Below are 22,296 nucleotides of genomic sequence, written 5' to 3'. Positions count from 1 at the left end.
CCCAGCCCCTGCCCCTCTCCCAGCTCCCACCCTCGTTTTGCCAGCGGCTGTAGAGGAGAGGAGCAGCCACCGCCTGCGTCCCCCCGGGGACAGTGCTGCTCCCACCGCAGCCCTCAGCCCCCTCCTTTGCTGCAGATTCGCAGCTTAGCTCTTAAAAGCTGTTTCATAAATATTCTATGGCCTTTCAGGCCGGGTAATGTGCCTCTGTGACATTAAAGAGGAAACTCCGTGAAGGGGAGGGATGACAACAAATTTATCCACCAATAGCACACTCTTTTGGCACAAAAGCACATTCTTATCTTTACATCCCATAATGAGAAGGCAGAGACGGGACTGTTGCTACAGCTCTCTGGGTGGTTAGATGTACCGTGGAGGAGCCGGGTGGCTGTAAATCCGTAGATATTTCCCCCCCCTCCTGCCTCTGCGAGCAGAAGAACCCGCGCGGGTGTTTGTTCGCCGTGGTTTTCCCGAGCCCCCGGCCAGGAGCGCTTCTCGCACGATGTCTGACTGCGAGGGACTGCCCGTGGGTAAGAGCCAGATTTATATTTACTGCAGCGTCCCGCCGGCTAGCGCACGCTCTTGGGTTGCAGAGCCCCACGCCAGCCCACCGGCCGGCCACCACCAAGGGGCAACGAGAAGCCCCCCACTGCCAGCCTGGAGCCCACACAGTGCATGGGGAGAGGCACAGGGGCGAGGAACAGCTGGGTACCGCAGGCAGCCGGCCCCTGTGTCCGTCAGAGGTGAGGGTGACGGTGTCGGTGCCTGCTGTCTCCGTCTCCAGTGGGGGATTTTTTGGGAACGGGTCCCCCAGGAGTGAGCGCGCCGCGGGCGCCTGGTGGGAGCGTGCTGATAAACCCGCAGCAACGACTGCGGACGCAGCAAGGGCAGATAAATGTACGGTGAGTGGTTTGTGTGCTGAGAGGAAATAGCGGCGCGCCGTGTTTCCAAAGTCAGGGCTTCGCGTGTTTTGCCTGCATCTTTTGGAGGAGGCTTTTACGGGCACGTATGGCTGTACGTGCCCAACTTCACCGAGCTCAGAAAGCAGCGTGGTTCTCAGCTGCTTTTTTTGTAACTTCTGTACATCTTGTAAACACCCGCTATGCTGCTGGCGTGACAGGAAACTGTTGTTGTAATGCTGGAGCAACTCTCTGCCAAGGCATTTTGCTAATAAAGGCATGGACCACTGAAAACATTTTTTTTTGTTCTTTTTTGTTCTTGTACCATGGGAAGCATTGATCTTTTCAGGTATTTGTGTATACAGACAAACACAGGCAGAGTATGCAGTGCTTGTGTTTTGCGGCCTGTGAAGGCCGTGTGTTAGAAATGAGGGTCTCAACTAAAACAGGGGACTACAGAAGGCAGCTGCAGCAGAGGTGGTTTTTTCTTTTTTTTTTTTTTTTCTTTTTTTTTTTATTCTCTCTCTGCTTCCATTTTACGAAAGCAACCCCATGTCCAAAAATGTGCAATCAAAACCACTGGAAAATTATAAATTATGTATGCAATGCAGAGTGAACTGCACCATGCACAGCTCCCTGCGCCGTCACACAGCTACCAGTGCTGTCTGAAGGCAGGAGAGCTGGGGATGGGCTTTCCTCACCCACCCTGTCAAAGGGCTGATCCGAGAACCAGCACGGCTTCCCTTCTTCGGCAGAGCCGGCTTTGATTTTAAGGGCCCAGCCTGTGTTTGCTTGTTAAGCACTCTGAGCCGAGGTTGGGATATTTCAGGATGACAGTGACAGTATTTAGCTGGCATCTGATATTACTGATGAAACTGATATCGAGCACGCGGAGCATGCTGTGTGCAGGAGCTCCTGATATCTCAATCTTCCCCACTGAGGGTCCGGGAGGTTGCCCTCAGAAATGCTCCTGTAGGTGCAGCAGCACTTTGCTAGGCGGAGAAGGAGCCAGAAGAGATGTGTAGGTGCAGACACAGGTCAGAAATGTCCTGGCACAGGCCAGGGGCAGGTATGCTTCCCTCTGCTCCCCCCAAATCCACCCAACTCAGGGCCTCCCAGCAGCCTGCCCAGCCCCAGGGCTCATCCCTCACCTCCCTCTCCCAGTGGTGTACGGGTTGGGAGGTGGCCCTTCTGCAGGGTCTGTGAGCAGACCTTGGAGGAGCAGACCAATGGAGGGCTTTTCCTGCGAGGGGGCTTTGAAATCACGCAGCTCCCTTTGTGGTTACTTCTCCTTTACCAGCTATTTCAGAGTTTAAAACTTCAGCAGCAAAAACTCCATTGAAAGGGTTGCAAGAAACCCATCATAAAACTTGCTAAAATAATGCTTAGTGTCCAGCCATACAGAAATACCACTCTTCTGAACCCAATCAGCACAGTAAGACGGGTGCTGTATTTCTAAAACTCCTAGTTTTGAAAGTGGCCAGGCAGCATAGCTGCAAGGAGTTGCTGTAGTGGTGTGTACCATAAGCAACGTGGCAGGGATCTTGAGCTCTGTTTATAACACAACCTGGACAGCCGTGTGCATGTGTCTGAGCATAAACAGGCACGCAACTATAAATAAGTTTAGCGAAAGCAGAATATTAGTGTCAAGCCTACGTATCGCTTCGCCAACCTCCTTGCAAAGAGTACGCCTAATGAACAGCCCGCGAACTGGAGGTTGCACTTACTGTAAACTCATGCCAGGATTTTTACAGTGCTTTCTGCCCACACAAGAATGTAGTAAGAACAGCTGCGTAATTGTTCCCTCAGACAAGCAACCCAGAGGGAAGTGCTCAATACAATCTTTGAATTAAATAGCTGGATGTGAATGGGTCGATACACCAATAATTTCTCAACAAGAAGCTTTATTCAGTAGGAATATCCCACTTCTGCACTGCAAATGGTTATGCAGTTTTTCAGGATGAAACCACTGGGTTTTTAAATCTCTGGTTTATGTTTGATTCCAGGGTGGCTGCACTGTTTCTCTGATTTGTAATGGAAAATTAAACATGTGTTGCAAACAAAGTTTTACATTGTCTTTTGAATGTGGCACAGAAGACATAAAAGAAGGATCCTAGCTGTCAGATGGCAGATTAAATCTAAGTAATTGTACAAGCATTTTGGACTGAATTCTTACCAAAAAAGGCATTTGTGAGCATTACTATCAAAGTGACATATTAGTGAGCAGATTTCTAAAATTTACACCATCAATTTACCATTGTAACATGGGTAGATAAAGCAAAAATAAGGATCAGCCACTTCAGGACTATCACACTCGCATTTCTTTGTCATTAGCAATTATTGGCATACTGATGCTACCCATTAGTGCTAGGTACATAGATTTACTGTCATTCCTACACACAGATAAAAGAAGAGCACATCAATTATTTAAGTGCTTCCTCTTGTGTGTATTATTTTCCTCCTGTAAGGAGACAATTTAGTCTCTGTGTGACTGAACAGCTTTTCACGCACCCAACATTTTGATTAGGAATATATGAGTCACGATGGTTCTGGTTCTTAACACAATCCTCTCGACTTCAGAAAAAGCTCTGAAGTCATTCAAAGGTTCTTAAAGTGCCTCTTTCCTTATTTTCTCCTAAAGACTCCGTCAGCCACAGACTGATTTTGAATGGCATGGCTACATTTTTGTGGATAACATCACTGCCACGATAATTCAAGGTATTCAGCCATAATAGATGAGGATTATATTGCTGGAGAGAGTATAGCTCTTCGGATACCAGGAATCTTCTATGTACATACTTTCTCTGTTATTTATGAAAACAGGGCTAAAAAAGAAAGAAACAGAATTGATTTATCTTGTTCTGCAGCAGGTGGTATGCAAATATAACTGAATTTCCTTAAAATTCCTCCTAAACTTGTATTGGCATCATTTCAATAGAGGAGGAAATAAGACCTTTCATCTGAAGCGTGTTCCTGACTCTTGAGCTAAATACTTCCTTTCAAAGCTAAAATTACACATTTCAAACATGTCTTTAAGGGAGACTGGAGCCAATTTGCTAAAATTGGTGTTTGCAGAATCAGGATATCCCAGAACCCTCCAGGAATTGAAGTTTCCAGAGATTCGTGCATATTCTGCACTGTCACGGTGAGTCCATTTAGGTCAGCCGTGAGGCTGCTACTGCGCAGAACCTCATTCACCCGCATTGTGCTGTCTCTACATGGCTGCTGGGATTTAAAAATGGCACAAATACATTTTTGTCATAAAAAGTCACAGGAAATGGTTTAGTGCCTGCATGGGGTGTGGGCCAGCCAAATAAAATTGTCCTGTTTTTACATGCTCAGTACAGGATCATGCTTTAAATTCATCTTTCATCAGATTTGGTAAAAATGTCTCACTGCTGTGGCTTTAAGGGCTAGAGCACCAGTTCTGCTTTGCAGTCTAGAACTTAGATAAAAGGTCTTGACTGAGACCCTAACAGTGTTGTGTGTGGTCCCACTGAATACTACTGCCTGCAGGGTGAGACCCTAAATAAAAGGCAGCACACTGAAGTTATGTTGCAGAATTTCTCTACAGACCATATTTAGTACTCCAGGTTTCTGGGTAAGCAGGGAATTGGCAAGTTTTTTCCCCTATATAGACCCAGATGCTTGCAGGTTAGAAGTATACTGGCATTTCTTTAGCATCTCAAGACAATGTTTTTTCAGATCCTGGCCCCCCTGAGGCCATCAGGCACTTTGTGGAGCACTGGATTGTGTCCTCAGAGATCCCTGGGTGATCCCCAGCCCAGAGCAGGTGAGGCTGGGGCTCCCACAGCTGCAGACCTCGCTGTCAAACCTCGCACAGCAAGGCACGAGCAACCTTGCAGTCAGTACTCCCAGCAACAACCAGAGAAAAACACATATAAAACTTTCACCTTCTGAGAAGCCTGGGCTGAAGCCCCAAATTAAGAATGATTGTAAATGACTGCAGCTTCAGCACAGCCACTGAAGCTGTGCAAGCTTGTCCAGGTCGCTGTGGCCAGATGTCACTGCAGATTACCTGAAGCATGCCTGCTGATCTCCTCTGAAGTCCTTATAGCCCAGCCTTGCTCTTGTCTGCCTTGTTCCATTTAAAGATGGAGCTGCAGAGGGGCTGAGAGAAACATCTTACAGAATTTATATATAAATATAACAGTCAGTATAAATATTCAAGAAAGAAGCAGTTCCAGCATTTGCCCATTTCATGGGCTGTGCTCTTGCTTCGCCCACTGATCGCTCCAGGCTTGCAGGAGGAGACTTCATCTCTCTGCAGGCAACTTTCCATAGGAGGCTGTCCCATCCATGGAGCAGTTTCATCTGTTTTGGCTGGAGTCCCGGGTGACTTCCTGCAGCCCACATGGCTCCCTCCTGCTCTCCACTCCTTTCCCAAGAGCTCTGTGCCATGCTTGCCTGGGCCAGCAACCCATTCCTTGCCTGCTTGGGTGCAGGGGGATGGCTGAGTCCTGGGAGGGATGGGGAGGAAGGGAAATCCCCAGTGGCTCCTGCCCTCTGCCTTCAGGCACTTCCACCGCTCTGAGACTGTGCAGTTCACCACTGCTCATACAGACACTTCCCGCTTTCTAAAACCTGCCACCCAAAAGGCATCCCAGCCCTATGCTCAGCGTTGTGAAAGACTTCAAGAGAAGATGCAGATGAAAGGCTCTGTGCAAGAGCTCTGGCTGGAGCTGGTGGCTTTACCCGTCAAGAAATGCCCGTTTGACCAAAAATGCCCAAAATGACCACTGTTTGTAGGTAGCATTAATCACTACTTTTTGCAAAACAATGAGAGCCTGACATGTTCTGTGTTATTTTGCAGGGTTTGTAACTAAAGACCACCTCACAGAAACTTTGGGCTTGATGCTTGTACCTCTTGGCAAACTCAGTTCTTTTTGCACTGGGGAAGTCAGATCAGGAGCAGATCATTAACTCTGTTAGGAACAAATCTTCCAGTACAGTGTTCTTCCATCAACAAATACAGAGGTCACTGAATCAAAGCGTAACATTTTGTCAACATTTCCAATATGTTAACACATTTCTAAAGGCTACACTTTGAAAACTGAAGTTAAGTGGCAAGTCAGACAAAATGACTTGAAATTCTTCAGTAAAATAAAAACAAATATAATCTTTGGGTTCCTTGGTCTAGTTCGATGCACATGAAACCAAAATCCCAGAGCTTTCTTGGCAGCTGGGAACTGTCCCTCTGAGCCTCTGAAGGCCGGTGGGTCAAGCACCAGCTCCTCACTCTGCCTCAGCAGCAGTGCAACATCAGGGGCCTGGGCACTGGTGAGAGCTACGCTAATGAGAATGAAACTGTGTTATCTGTGTGTGTGTTTTTATAGAGATTTTTGAATCTGAGGGTCAGGAAAACAGGCAAGGCAATGTGTGTGACTCAGGAGCCCCAGGAATCCATGTTTCACAAGAAAAACGCCAGGAGCAGATTCATGGCAACAAAGCAATCCCTGTGCAGACACGGGAGTGGGAAGAGGTCAGAGACAAACCTGGAAAGCCCTCTCTGCATGTAAGGCGTTTCAAGACAGTCCCATGATCCAAAATATCAAACGCAGCTGAGGATCCATAAGGAGTTAAACCTGCCTGCACCCTCCCCGCCGAGGAGGGATAGCAATGTTCAAACGTGCTGTTTTCAAAGCAGTGAGGCTGCAGCAGCCCAGCTGAAGTCTCTCATCCACCTTCTCAGATCTTTTGTAGGAAAAAGAAAAAAAAAAGTTCTTTTTGGTCTGTGAGGAAGCTGGGGACTCCGGAGCCCATGTAGTAATTGCTGCGGCCCTGTGAAAGGGAGGGAGCTGGAGGTAGCATAGATGTTAACACTGTTTTTCAGAAGTCTGAGTTTGCAGAAATGCACTGAAACCATATCTGGAAGAATAGGAAAGGTTTTCTTTTTCATGGCTCTCTTTCTACTTTTTTTCTCCTATTCCTTTTTTCCTGAGGAGAGCCATGCTGAGGAAGGAGAGCTCTTTCAGGCAGTCATCAGATACAAAAGCAGTTAGCATGAATGCTTGCAGCTGGGATGCTGGTTAAGGATCTAGTTAAGGAAATATAAAAGAGGCTACATGGCTTGCCAAGGGCTCCTCCTCCCTTGGAGGAGGATTTTGCTGGCAGGAGGCTTTTACTTGTCCATCTAAATACTTGAAATCTCTAGTTTGTCCTAGGGTCTGTAAGCAGGAACACTTGCACAGAGCATACAGAACATTTCTTGATGGTCTTAGTCCATGATGTTTACTGTAACTTGGGGCACGCAGAAAAACAGCTGATGTGTTTTTTCTTTACCTCCCCACCATGCCTCACAACATCTGCAGCATTGCCAGCATAGCCAGTGTTAAGCCATTGGCATTTAGGAGCCATAATTGCATTTAACATTTACTTCTTGCTGTCTGGAGCCCTGTCTTGCAGCAGACCTGTTTCATGGGCAGTAATTTACAGGGTGGGGCACATTTCCCTCATTTTACAATTCAGGCTCCAAACAAAATGCCAGTTTACCCTCACGCCAACTTAGTGAGTGCCCAGGCCCTCATCTACCTCTTTAGCTGCCTATCTGTCCCTGTAATTTCTTTCCTTGCTGCCTGTGATCAGTTTCCTCACCATGCAATGATGGTTTCCAAGGTTAAATTAGCAGCATCCAGGATTCTTTTACATCTCATGCCTCATCTGAAAAAGCAGTGAGGTCCTCCAGATGCTTTCTTGCTTGTGTGAAATTGGAAAGAAATACTGGGACAGAGGAATGGGCTCCTGGCAGATGCCAAGTGCTGGGCATGGACCTATTGATGGTGCCCAGGTTCACTTCTCCGAAGCAGTCCTGGGCTTCACAGAGCAGCTGAAGTATGTGGTGGGTCACTGGGCCCCTTGGGACAGGCCAGAGCTGCCGATGGGCCTGCACACAGACTGTCCCCATGGGGCTCCTTCCTTAGGTGGCTCCATCCTGGCTGGGCTCAGAACATTGGCAGTGGCCCTTGAGCAGCCACAAGAAATTCCAGCAAGGTTTACAGTTATGAGAGTTATGCTCTCCTCTTCATGGATACCAGCAAGGCAGCATGTCAGAGAGGCGCCCAGGCTCACTCCTCTCAGCTCCTCTCCACTGCTCTGAGCTCTGTACACATGGTTCATATTTCCATCGGCTGTGTTTGATGGTATTTGAAAGAGAAATGATTGCAAGGTTTAGGTCCAAAATCCCTTCACAAACCCATAGGCGCTCTGTGCAAAATTCGTCTCGCTGGCACAACCAAGGAGTGAAAGCACACAAAAAAACACCTGTGCATGAGGTCTGAGCACCAAAGTGTTTTCCACAGATACTCAAAAATCTACAAATGAGGGCCTCAGGTTTTGTGCGATCATATCACAGTGATTAAGAAGGACATAACTTTGGGTTAAACTTAAAAATTGCCCATCTCTCTCTCTCTGTGGTAACAGAGAGCTTTAAGGGCCTGATCCAGGTGGAAAGGAGCCTTTCTATCCACTCTAGTGAATTTGGATCACAAGTCTTTTAAAATCTCAGCAATACCTTTATATATCAGACCCACAAGTACAGGCTGTAGCTGGGTCAGCTCCATTATTCTCCCCAAATCACACAGCCCGAGTCCTGGCTGCATTCCTGGTACAGTTTTTGGGATGTGACCCCACCAGCAAGCACTGCTGTGGTGTGTGGGAGGTGCTGTGCATTACCCCTACTCCATCCCAGCACAACTGTTCAGAGAAACATGCTTATTTCTGTACCTAATTCAAAAACAGTAAATGTTTGGTATTTCCCCTACTGAAACATTCCAGATATGACTTAGCAATAAGTCACAGCCACGTGTGTGGTATGGTTAGAGTGTACATACGAGGCACAGAAGCACAGCAGGACTGAGCCAAAACCAGCGCTGACTGATGTGGGTGTCTCCCCCGAGGTGCTGAGGCGCTCGTCTTTCACGGCACAGGCCCAGCACCATACTTCATGTTCAAACTTCATTTCTAGCTGTGAGAGCTGGACATGCCTGCAAGTCACCGCTCTGGCCTCTGGTCCAGAACCAGAAGATGAGGAGCGCTCCGGTAGTGACTGTCATGGAAAGATTGGTTTCCACAGCTGCTCCATGGAGCGACTGCCCTCCCTTTGAGAGGAGCTCTGTGGCTGAGGCACAGATGCAATCCAGCTCCTGGCAATGCTTTTAAAATGAACTTAGCCTGAAATTGTCCTTGATCTTCCTGGAATTGCATCCTTCACCATGTTCAATATCTCCAACAGGTGAAGCTGTGATGTTACGATGAACAGCTTATTGGAAACACATTCGTCATAAAATCTAAAATCCTCTGTCACCTCATAACCAGATCTCTAGCAATAAATATACTTTCTCAGCTTGTTCTTATAATAACTTGATACTTCATTAATTGTTTGGAGATAGTCTCCAGTGTTGATAGACTCGCACACAAGCAGCTCTGGCACAGGCAACTTGTCCCTGGAACACTAAACCTGTCATTTTCTACAACTCTTTTTACCCTAGAACAGAGGCTCCCTGGTTAGTCCTGTTGCTACAAGAGTCAGCAGCCCTTCTCACACACATCTGACGTAGGCATGAGATTGCAATATGTTTGTGCTGCAGGCATATGGGCCCCATCTGGAAAGGGTTTTGAAAAGGAAACCATTATTTCCTGCATCTATCATAAATTCCAAATGGTATATTTAGGCATAGCTGTTGGAAAACAGACAGCACATTGATGAAATGGAAGCAATTTCTCTGGGAAATTTCACCTTAAATGTTTGATTCATCTTAATGCTGCCAGCCCTTTGATGTTTATCACGAGCCTTGTAAGATTTGCTTTATTTTTTCTAAAGCCAGTTTTCTTGGGTCATGAGTATTTGGGGGTCAGCAAGGCATCTATGTCTATTCTCACCCAGTCAGCAACATATGGGGAGTCTTATGCCACTGGAGAATGGGGATTTTCTTTTTTCCCCAAGATATTTTGTTTTTTAAACATCTAAGTCATAGGAAGGAGCATCATGTGGTAAAGTGTGAGAGAGTGTGCAGTATCTGGAACAGATAGTGCAGGCTGAGGCACACAATGCTCACATGTGTAGGCTGGAGAATAATATTTCTCTAACAAAAACTGTCTTCTTAAACACCAACCACATTTTTGCATGTTTTCATTTTGAGTCATTTAATGAAAAAATTGGAAAACTCCAGGGAAAGCATTCAATCTGCTCACAGCTTTTTACAGGAGGAGTGGTTGTTTTCTCAGCAAACTCCTCTTCTACAATTATTTGGTTTCTTTAGATCTTTGGGGAGCCTCCCCACACATAAAGTAGCTGAATAGCCCTTTTGTTGTACTTTACTACTCCCTGCTTACTCTGATGTCTTCTCCCACATATGCTGGAAGGAGACTACCACTGAAAAGGGACTGGATGACACATTTTTGTCAAGGCATGATGAGCATCCCCTGCCACAGGAGCCTCCTCAATACTCAGGTCAATCAAAGCATGACTGACACCAGAGAGGTTTCAGCATGGTTTTGGGCTGAGCATCTCGCCACTTCATGCTGCTGTCAGGACCTCAGCAGGGCAGGGCTGGTTCCTGGAGAAGACAAACATGTTCCTGTGTTGTGTCCCTCATCCCACAGCCCAGAGACCCTGTAGGGGAGAGGGACGCCCCAAGGTGCACAAGAAAGCTCACCGCTCCATGTCTGGGAGACACAAAGGTAACCAGGGGCTGAACATCTTGGTTTTGTCCAAGGAGGAGATAAAGGCTTAGAAAATATCCAGTTTTGCTAAATTGGTTTTACTTTGTCCTTCAGAAATGTGCCTCAACATTGAGTGCATGGTTAGAATTTGATTTCTTTCCCTAACGAGGTTCAGCAGCTGGGTTATCCTAAGTTATGGTGCCAAATCTTTAAAGATTTCCTTGTTTTGAGGCAGTTGCTCAACTGACAATCTGGCTTATGGAATCCAGCTCCCTTCAGGGAGAGAGGAGAACTGGAGGCAACTGGACAAATTAATGAGTTGACATGAAGGACAAGGCAATGCTGTAGAGCGAGTCCACCCCAGCACAGCCCAAGCCTGCCCCACCAGCTGCTTTGTTGCGATCCGGCACGCATGCTTTCTTGGGAGCTAACCCGACTGGAGCTCAGGGTTGTTTAGAGTGAGGAGCCAGCAAACACAGACCACATTTATTTTCCACTACTCACTGCTGCTGGCTGGGGTGTTTACACTCCCTTCCTGGAGGACAGCATGCAGTAAAGGCAGCAGGGTAGGCGCATCCCAGTGCATTCCTACGGGCTTGGTCTTGTTCCTCTACAAGCAACCGCTCACTGCTTCAGATGAGCCCCAGATCTCTTCTTTCACAGTTAATAGCACCTGATGAGGCCACTGAGATCCTCAGGTAGTTGAATTTCCGTGTGTTGGTCAGGTATGAGACATCTACAAAGTGGTGTGAAATATCGGCAGAAAGGCTAATTCTCCCCTGAGCTAGATCAGCAGTTAGGGATAGTCCTTTCTTATTACTTTAGCTAAATAATTCCTAAAAATTCTCTATCTTCAACTGCACATTGTTCTCAAGAGGTCCTAAATACATGGTGTCCCTGCTGCGGTATGGTGCTCACTGGGGACACCCAGGCTGAGATGTCTCCGGTCCCTCCTCTCAGTTCTTCCAGTCCTGCCCATCTGCTGCCACTTTCCTCACTCCACCCAGCAGCAAGTCTTGGGAAGACACCTTGGCTTTTATCCTGATATGAAATAGGAAGCAAAAAAATATCTATCATTAGAATTTATAGGAGTGAAGTTTTTACGACTGAACACTCATGAAATAGAGATGCAAAAATCATTTTCTGCTTGGAGCAGAGATTAGGGAAAATTTCTTAGTGCTTATTTGAGGAAAAGGTCTTCTACTATTTTCACATCTTTAATAAATTCTGGTTTCTCTAATACTTATGCAATAAAGATGGAATTCTACCAAGTATCTGATGACGACCCAAACCACAACAGTGAAATATGAGCCACTTGCTCATGTCACTGAAATCTCAGAAGGGAATTACAGCCTTTAGCAGGGTTCATTTGAGGTATACTACTTAAGGTAATAGGGCAGGACAATCTCATTAAGATTTATCTCCACCCCATTTAAACATGGGTTCAAAAGTACAGCTAGAGCTGTGCTGGCTTTATCTCTGGCTTACAGAAGAGATTGGAAAGGGAGGTAAACAAAAAACACAATCCATCACTCAATCTGCTGGGCCATGAGACTGCAGCATATAGTGAACACAGATTTGTGCCCAGCGGGCTTAGAGGCTGAGGAAATCAGAACAAACTTTTGTCCTTATTACATTGCGTACCTTTTTTTTCTTTTTCCCCTACTGGATTTAAGAGATATTGCATCACGCTGGGAGGGAGGGGGAACAAAGCAATTGCCTCTGTTCTTCTGATGGTAGTTCATCACATTCTCTGGAGTTGTTCCAGACCTGAATTTGTCCATACTCATTTGGGAAATGTAAGGCTGAGGAAAAAAAAATACATTTTCAAACATTTCAGCTTGTGTTGCAAATTCCCTAAGTAGTCTGAGATGGTTACAAAGCTTCTAGTGTGTTGGGCTTGTCCTCCCCCAGGTAACGATACACGGGGACAGTAATTCTTCCATCACACTCTAAGTGCTTCTTCTTGCTTCTGTTGAACTTATGCAGACTGTGGGTTATTCTGAAGAATTTATTTTCTCAGCTTCTCCAGTATAAAAGAAGCAGAGGATCTTTCCACCTGGGGTAGGAGAATTTGCTAGACAGCAAAAGCAGAAGCCCACTGTGTTTGCTGCAGCATCTTGTGGGTGGGAACGGATACACTGGGATGCTTCGGATGCTGGAGGGAGGCTGCACCTACCAGAAGAGACCCATGGTGATCATGGCCTGAAGCCCAGCGGCTTTTGGGATCAGACGCGCTGTAATCCACGCAGCCTGCTCCAGCTCCTCTTACAGCTGCCAGCAGCAGGGCCTCTCTGGGGTTCAGCCTGCTGGGAGGTTGAGCTGTGGGGCTGTAGGGCAGCACCGGGGGGTGCCGCAGCGAGCAGATAATGCAAACAGCAGAGGACATGACCTCCAGCACATCCTTGGCGGGCTTCCACGTGGCAACATACCTGAGCCTTTCAGCCTGGGAACAGATTTCTTGCCTTCTCTCCCCATTGCACTCTCACCCTCCTCAGGTTTGGACCATGCTTTGTGGTTTACTGAGACCACATTCTGTCCGGAGACCCCTGGAGATGCAAAGGCAGGCAAAGGCATTTTGCTCCCTCCCAGACTTTCTGGGAGAGGCTCAGCTGGGAAGCAGATCCAGCACCGCTGTTCTGTGAGCACGACTTCACTGCAATCGTTTAGTGCATAAACATGCACTCAGTGCTGCCATGTAGGCCAGGACTACGATCTGCATGTTTGGAAGAACATTAAGGAATTGAGAAGAGAGGAGAAGGGAGTCGACACTTCTAAGGACTGATCACCATAGTATCAAACCTCTGTTTACAAAACTTCTTTGTGAAGTTTCCACGAGCCCTTTCCTTCAGTTTCAGTTAAACTCTGCATGGTCACTGTTCTGGCTTCAAACTCTGCTCTGAAAAGCCTGTAATCTAAACATGGAAATGTTTAAGTAATGCGCTAAAACAAGAAAATGAAGTTGTGGACAAAGCTACACAGTGTGACCCAGGGTGGCGTGAGGACCCAGGGCTGGTCCTGGTGGAACTGCAACCCTGCCAGCCTGGCGAGAGACCTCTGTGCAAGCTCCACGGGAGCTCAGAGCTTGGCCAACGAAGCCAGGGTGTAACATGTCCCTGCTACATCCTTCTGTCTGCATTTCCATCACTCACAGGGCAGTCATGGCCCACCCTCCCTCCTAGGGTGTAGGTGTGCTCCAGCCAAGAAGCAGCAGAATAAAACCCCCTCTGTTTTTGGTGACTGTGTTGTGTGAAACACAGGTCAGACCCTGGCACAAAGGGTGAGAAATTAATTGAGCATTAAAGTTTAATTCCGTTTTAATCTGGAATTATTAACAAAATTTATATTTTTAAACACAATGCTTAACCTGACAGTGTCCCTTTAAAATGCTTTATGTAAGCTCATTAGAAGCTTCTGTGCGGTCTCATATTTATTACAATTAGCAAATCTTAGTGGATCAGCCCCATTTTCTGTCCTGTTCTGCTTTTGTTCCTCTACCTCCTGCCTGTCATAACCTAACCATAGCCTAGATTAGATCCTTTCAGACATCAGCCTTTTACTCTGACAAGTTCTGAAGAAGGAGAAATGAGAAAGAAGAAAAGGAAAAGGAATAGAAAATTAACCACTAGGAGCCTCTGAGAAATCAAAAGAGACTCTTAGATTAAGCCCCTCACCAGTGTCAGGACTAGCAGCAGTGCCAGTGGCATTAGTGGCACTAAGTCACTTAATTCCAATATGATTCAGAATCATTTGTAGCTATCGGCTTATTCAGAGCAAATCTCCTTCCTCCCAGGTCTTTTGTTTGCCATCCCTTGACAAGGCACGTCGCATATCAATTAACTTGTAAGATATGTGAAGGAAGGATACATTTTCATCTGTATCTGAAGATTCAGGAATGCAAATGCTACTGTAGAAATACTAATAACTAGCAGCATTAATAGTTAATGAATCCAATCCTTTGTTGTTGTTGTTTGTTTGTTTGTTTTGGCTCTTTCACAAATATAAATTGTGTAAAATGAAAGGGAGGTTTTCCTGAGTAAGGGCAGAAGCCCATTTTTAGGGATGCTTAGACCTTGCTCCATTCACTGACAAAGGGATGGGGCAGATCAGTGCTTGTGCTTATCCTACCACACCCCGAGAGGGTCCAAATCTTCCCACAGAGGGTATCCTAACGTTTGGGATATAAAGTGGCAGGGTGGCTAAGGACTGCTTTGGGGCATGTTACTGCCACATGTATGTGTGAGTCTGGGTCGTCTGCCTCCTTTCTTCTGTCAAAAGGAAAGAGGAGACTGACATACAAGTCACAGTCCTGCAGGAGCAGGCTCTGGCTTGCGTCTTGTGCCAAGACTGAGCGGAGCAGCGTTTAGGAAGCCATGCAGAAATTAGCGGCCCCTCAACCTTTTCCCTAGCGGTGCCTGTGTGGCTGTGCAGGGGAAGACTTGGTCCCCTGCCAGGCCCCAGCCCTTCTTGGCTTGTCTGCGGGGCTTGACGTTGGCGCTCCTGCCCTGCCTGCTAGCCCGCGCTGCCTGCGATTGATTGCTGGAAAAGGCTCTGGCTGTTACAAGGCAGATAGACTTTCTTTTATTTTTCTGGAAAGGGAATTTCTATGAACTTCACTTACTGACTTAATATAATAATACATCCAATTATTATATTTTTTATTTGGGAAGAACTGCTGCAAAAGTGCCAGCAAGCAGACAAACATTTTTCTCATTTACTGTAAACACTAAAGCTATCACATAAGCTTTGGATATCAGGGTTTGGAGAATTCATTCTGGGGACGTGAGAAAAGAAGCTCCACATTTAAAGTGAACCCATTCGGCAGCAATTAGCAGTCTAGGCTAAAGGGTCTAATGCATGGACATTGCCTAGTTTTCTTTGTCTGAAGATAGTCACTGAGACTCTGCCTCATTGCTCATTCACATCTTTTCCCTGATTTCAGTGAGCTTAATTTGGTCTTACTGTATTAAGTTCTCATTCCTAAAAACTCAAAATATCATCTATTATTTTTCTTTCTTTATTTTTTTTTTTCATACAAACACGCATCAACTGACAAGTGTATCTGTGTCCTGTTGTGTCTGGCACAAAAGTAATCTTTATGGCATGGACTGAAAAACGGGATTGATACGTACTTCCATCGCCTCTCCAGGAATGTTTTTAGGACACAGTCTAGAGATTAATGCCTTGGCTGATAGTGAAGAGCATTAAGAGTGGGACCAAGATAAGGTCAGATTACACAAAAAGAGAAGCACTTGCTGTAAAATCCAGTGCTGTGAAGAAGAGAGCAGAGTACGTCACGAGTGAAGTTATCAGTGTTTCAAAGCTGTTCCGTGTGAGATGAAGCCAGCTACAGCACGTAAAAACTGAAGTCTGTGTTCCACTTGTGTTAGCAGTGATCTTCCACTACTCGGTTCACAGAAAATATGGAAAGGAGGATAAATATTCTCTGTAACCCCAGTTGCCAAAGAAAATGCAAGAGATATTTTCGGCTGCTTACTCATTCAGAGGGAGCCACAGCATATGAGTCTTGCTGTGCTTTTTGGCTGCTGGAAGCCAGCAGCTTTTCTCTGTGAGCTTGGAAATGTGTATGCCCAGCTCTTGAGGGAAAACTTGGATACATCAAAAGTTCCCTGATGTTGCCTTGTTAACATGATGTTAGCAGTCTGAGCATGTACAGTATGGATCAGGAACGTGCTGTTGGAAAACGGAGTGTTTGGGAAAACTTTTACCAATGGGGAAACAAATATGCTGGTATCTCTCATTTTGCTCCAAATAGCACACTTAATGTTATGTGCAGACGTGCTACAGAAATCACCACCCTTGACAGCAGTAAAGACATTTCATAACACAGATTGTGTCTACAGAGAAAAATAAGAAAGGAAGCTGCCAAATATTATCAGTGAATGTATCAGTAAAATACTATTTTGTTACAGGAAAAAAATAAATCTGGTTATGTGGCTTGTCTAAACTGAAGAGACAAGATATTCAGTCTGTACCCAAAGGATTTCATTATTATTCCCCAGTTCTACCCAACCCTAAATACTTTCCAAAATGACCCTTAGCAACAAAAATTGAAACCAGCTTTTATTAGTAATGAGTGAGCAACTAATCAAAAGGTAAAAGATGTCCAACATGAGATCCTATCAGGAGCCAGGAGCAATGGAAGGAACCACTGGTCCTGGTGTCACAGGGCTGTGAATTCTCTGCACCATCTTCATATTCTGAAAAGACACCAGCCAAAACCCTGCTCTCTGCCATCACCGTGCCATGCCACTGCAGCCATCCGAGCTGTCCCTTGAAGGGCCCATCTCAGGGTCAAAATGCTTATCAATAAGCTGAGTTACACGTTCATAAACAGTCTCTGGCACTACCAGTGAAGCCAGAGGCCCCAATTTCATTTTCTCCCCATCCGTGGCAGTTTACAGCACTGTGATTTAAATCCTGGTCAGCATCCTGACTGTGCTTGTTTGGGGGATGGGGAGTTAAATCACGTGAGGGCTTCTTTCTCTCAAGGAATTAGCTGTACCTTGGGAAGCCATTCGGTACAATTATTTATTACTTGCATAAATCAGAGCGATGCCAAGATGTCTGCCAACGAAGTTTAACGACATGCTCCTCTTTCTGTTACTGTCGCAGCAAATCTAACCTGAGAAAAGGACAGCTCCTTGCTTTGGTTTGGTTTGGTTTTGCTTTGTTTTGTTTTTGTTTTTGAAATGTTATATGCTCCCAGAGAATTAATGGACAGTGATTTATTTATGACATTACTAGAGCAGGAGGAAGTCATGCTTGGGTCTTGCTGCCATGGAGGGAGATAAATAGACTGCCCTAATATATTTAGCTAAAGAAGATATAACCCATAGAAAAACAGACAGAACAGAACTGGAGAGCCATACACAAGCTGGCACGGACAATACCGAGCCAGAGAACAGACTGTTTATAGGGAGGCACGTATGGGCACTCCCCACCAGCAAATGCATCACTGAGGGCATAACTGGCTATTTTTAGCAGCAGTGCCCACGTTTCTTTGGCCTTTTACCTCAAGAAACCTGTGTGAAGCACTATGTGTGAGCCACTAAAAAAATCCAAATGGGGCAATGCTGGGATTCCTGATACGGGTGGGTACAGCTCAAAGTGCCCTTGGCTTGCATGTGCAGTGGTGCCCACAGACAGGTGTGTGGATATATAATGTATATGATATATTATCTATCACCATATATATATATTATTATATATATATATATATGGGGTAGTTCATTTGCTTATACATACATCCTCATACATCCTCAGGTGATGAGAGAGGGGAGAACGGGGGTGCTCACCCCCTGCTATGCAGCTGAACCCCTGATCCCAGTTTCCCCTCAGTGCCAGCATGGGATCAGGGGGATTGCATCTTCTGATAGTCTGGTTGATCCTCTGCGCAAAATCCTCCACCTTCAGCCCCAGGGATCATGAGGTAATCCAGTATTTTACTGCAGTGATGGAAACCTGTGAGAAACACAGTATTTGTTTTTATCATTATAGTCAGCATTTGGAAGTAACGGGCTGTAAACCCCACACGATGTGTGGCAGGGCACTGCATTAACGCTTATATAAAAAAGTAAAGATGGCTCCAGTGACAGCACTTAACAATTTTCTCTGTTACTTCGATGACTATTCACCTTGAATGGGAAGTGCTTTTACGCACCATTGAAGCACAGCTAGCACATAACCTCCAAGCACTCGAAAACGCTGAGATGCTCCGAGAAGCAGCACTTAATAGAGTGCAGCCCTCCTCTGGCACACACTGCCCAAGATCAGGCCTCGCACAGCTCATCGCCCGCGGTGCTGCTCTGTCACACTCAAACCAGCACAAAATCTGCCCCGTGGCACGCAAAGCAGAGCAGAGATTACCACGCAGATTTTGCATTGAATTCCTCGTGTGAAATTGGTGGTAAAATATACGCAGGCCTAAGCTTGTTTTATGAGCTTTTATTGGGCAGCAGCGATGGCGTGGGATCGTCTTGCGGTGGGGATGTAGAGGCTGTAAATTGAGAGACTGGTGTTCAAATCCAGCAGATCAGCATAAAGCCCTCAGGATATTATTCTTGCTGCAATTACAAGTAACAGCTATCAGGAGAAGAAAGGGTAGTAGGCTGCCATGCAGTGAATAGAAATGTTTCTCTTCAGTTGTTTGTATGAGGACTGCAGACAGGGATAAATAGTTGTTACTGTAAAGCTCCTGGTGACAAATTGATCCCCGTCTCTGTCTCCAGCTGCCTCCAGCATTTCCTTATGGGAGACAGTGGTGGGGCATCAATGTGGCCATTTTAAGCTTGGCAAAAAAAAAAAAAAAAAAAGGATCCTGATTTTAAAGTCTCCTTGTGTGACCTTTGCTTATATTCATAAGCATTGCTCAAACAACAGCCCCACTGATGTCGATGCTAAGAGGTAGATGGCAGAGACGATTTCACTGTGACTGTTAGAGGCTGGAGACAAGGAACAAAAGCCCCTTTCTGAAGGCTTCCCATCCCTCTCAAATGCTCTGACTCACTTCACCTCACGTGGGACCGACTACTTAGAAAAACCAATGCTGCCATCTTTTTACCACGTTTACAAGATCGCAGCCCTAGAATACACAAAGCATTACTCACTTCAGCCGATTCCTTTAATGCCAAAGACACAGCTTGTACTTACTCCATATGAGCTGCAGAAAAGGCTTCTGTATGAGGGGATTATGGCTACAGTTCAGATGCTCAACATTTCCTAGCTGAAGCATTTCACAATGAGGCAATAGTATCATTAAGAGTTTGCGAGGCAACACCATAAGCTTTATTTCTTCTGATTGAGCCTCCCTAAAATATAGATTTTTGTAAGGTTATGATGAAAATCAAAACAAATTGTTGCTTTTCTTGATTTCTCCAAAACTAGTTGCTTTGGAAATAGAGAAAATGCCCCACGATCAGTTGTACAACATGATCATGCTATCAATGCAAAATGATAACACAATATCCCAAGACAAAGCTTAGCAAATTTTTTGTCCACCAGCATATGTATGCCTGAGCCTGCTTGTATGCAAACACAAACTCACTCTGGACTAAATTAATGAGCTATACTATTTTGTTCTTCCCAATTCTTTGTGTTTCCACAGACATCTAGTGTTTAGGTATCTATTTAGGCATTCCTGAGCATATAATGCATGCTGCTCACAGCTGAATTAGGTTAATCAGCTCTTCTCCTGTTTAAATCAGAGATGCTGTTGGATATGTCAATGGATGGAAAAAGTTCTCTAGGTGGTGTCTATTTTGCAAAACGAGTGGTTTGACAAATCCACTCAAGGCATCCAAGATAAATCCTTCAAACTACAAATTCTATTATTGCTGGGCATGTGCTATCCCTCTGCAGTGACCTTGCCATCCTAAGCAGGTTCTTATGACATCACCTTAATGCCATGGCTTAAAAACAGCTTAATTAATTTAGTGTCTATGCATTGCTGTCTGCTGCCATTGTAACCTTCACATAAATAAAAAGAAGATAAGGCACCCAGCTGCCTCTCATGCAGAGCCCTGTGGGTCCTGGCCATAACCCCCCAGCTGCTTCAGGGGTATCTCTGAGGAACATGAAGTCCATCCCCGAAGAACCAGCCCAGGCAGACCCCAGTGGAGCAGCGGATTTCTGTACAGGTCACTCCTTTCTTCCATAACTTAACTCCACATTGCCATTGGCATGAGGATTACCTTGTGTTCTATAACAGCTGGGATTTTTACCTCCATCTACAAAGTAATTAATTTTCTTTAAGTGTGATAGTGGCTTGGTGTTAAGTAGCAAGATGGATAGGGTTACTGTAATGATGTTTTCTGTAGTCTGGTTGTTATACTGCAAGATAGCATCTGTTTCTGGTTTGCCCTATTTTAAATATCATGCTTACAGCAAGAAAAAATCTTTCTGACTCAATGTTGAGCTCTGAACTCATAGAGTTATTTCTGTTTAAGTATTACCTATTCTCAGTGAGTGTTTTAATGTGTGTTTAGAATAGAAAATATCTTTATTTTTTTTCTTTAATTACAACATTACAACCTGGAAAGTAGACAGGTGGCAGTTAAAGGAAAAAAAGCTGTAATGCCATTAATGGTTTAACTTAACAAGAAGGGATTTATTGCTTACTAGCTTGAGTTTATAAATAACTGTACTTTCAGTCAGTAATGGAGGGAGTGGGGGGGGGAGAGATAAAATCATAAATGTGACTTTAGATTTCTTTAATTTTCCTAAGCAGTAGACTTGTAGACCTTCTTTTTATGTTACTCATCAGCTAACAAAAGAAATCCCCATCCTAGATCTACCCAAGAAAATCCAGGATTGAAGTTCATGCTGAGACTAATCTATGCAGATTAAATAGCTGTATTGTCTTTCTCCCTGAAGTATACAGCTTGGCAGCATACTCCAAAAGCCAAACCCAGATATAAAACAGAAGAATGCACTGCGTTTCTACCCAGCTCCTGGGGCTGCCCCAGAAGCAGTAGCTCTGTGGGACCAGGACTGCTGCTTGCCCATGGTGCTGGCTTTGAGGTCTGGAGGTTTGCTCTCAGGAGGTGCTGTCACTTCTTCTTGTGCACTGCCAAATGCCCTCAACAGCCCTTCACTTCTGAGTTCAGTCCCAAAAAGCTGCACTAGCCTGGCAATTGGCATTGCAGCAGTAAATAGTATTATCTGAATAATGCATGTACCAAGCATTATAGATGATCAAGCTTTGCAGAGCAGGAATAGGTTCAAAAAGCCCTTTTTTGGCAGCCCTGTTGCTGTGTCACAAAGTGTGTGGCTTGTTAATGGGGAGCAGCTGAGACAGCCCAGGTGGAAAGATGCATTGGAGCTGGCTGCTTTGTTCGAAGGGAGCTTTACAAAAATGTTTGCTCTCGTGGAGCTGGCTGAAGGTGGAGGAGGGCTGTTAGGGAGCCAAGGCTCTCCTCCCTGCACAAGCCTAGCGAAGGGCTGTGTCAGACACCCATGAGTTGTTAGAAAGGTAGCTTCAGAGATCTCACTGTACTTCTACCTGAAACTATCCAGCTGGGAGGTTGAATGCCAGCGTTTGTGGAAGAATTAATATTTTTCCATTATAGAAAAAAAACAAAACTTTGAGAAGAACCTGGGCCACGTATTGCCCACGGTGTATAATAGATCGAGTGAGGAATCCATCCTCATGGGCTCTTTCTCATTCAAAATAAAGATGAGATACCTATACATGGATAATGCCACTACTCATACTGCTGGTGTCCATGTTGTCCAGCATGTGTGGGAAGGGAACCTCCAGCATGCTGGGTCCCAGGAGGAGTTGAGGACAGTGGCTTTAGGTGGGTGCCACCAAGCTGTGCGTGGAACAGCCACGCTGGGTTGCATCCTGCTTTTTTTCTGGTATCGGTGGAGTTAGCTAATTGAGTTCTGTGGGTGATACATATTTCTCTGGCTTCTACTGCACACTGATCACCCTGTGGCTGTGTCACCATCAAGATGTTTTTCCATTTTCTTTAATCAGATTAACCAGCTGCTCGTGCTTTTGGGACACTGACTCTGTGGGATGTATTTCAGACCTTGGTCTGTCTCTCCTTTGTATTTACCCCCCTCTACATCTGCATGCTTGGAGCAAGGGGATGGTGTCCAGCTCTACCTGCTGGGGCACATATTTTGTTTCCTGCGAGAGGAGCCCTGTTAGTCCTCAGGCATGCTGTGCTGCACCTGTGTTCCCTGCAGA

General features: G+C 45.5%; 1 protein-coding gene across 1 annotated transcript in view; it reads left to right on the top strand.

The window, feature by feature from the left end:
- Positions 1-340: 340 nt before the first annotated feature.
- EML1 (EMAP like 1) overlaps positions 341-22,296 on the top strand; it is a 121,992-nt gene continuing 100,036 nt past the window's right edge. The window contains exon 1 of the mRNA XM_082762039.1: positions 341-527. Within this exon, the coding sequence (XP_082618165.1) occupies positions 500-527 (28 nt within the window). The 5' untranslated portion in view covers positions 341-499. The remainder of the gene's footprint in view (positions 528-22,296) is intronic.

Source organism: Aythya marila (genome assembly GCF_965140915.1).
Source record: "Aythya marila genome assembly, chromosome: 5".
Classification (NCBI taxonomy): domain Eukaryota; kingdom Metazoa; phylum Chordata; class Aves; order Anseriformes; family Anatidae; genus Aythya; species Aythya marila.
This window is presented reverse-complemented; position numbering and strand designations above follow the sequence as displayed.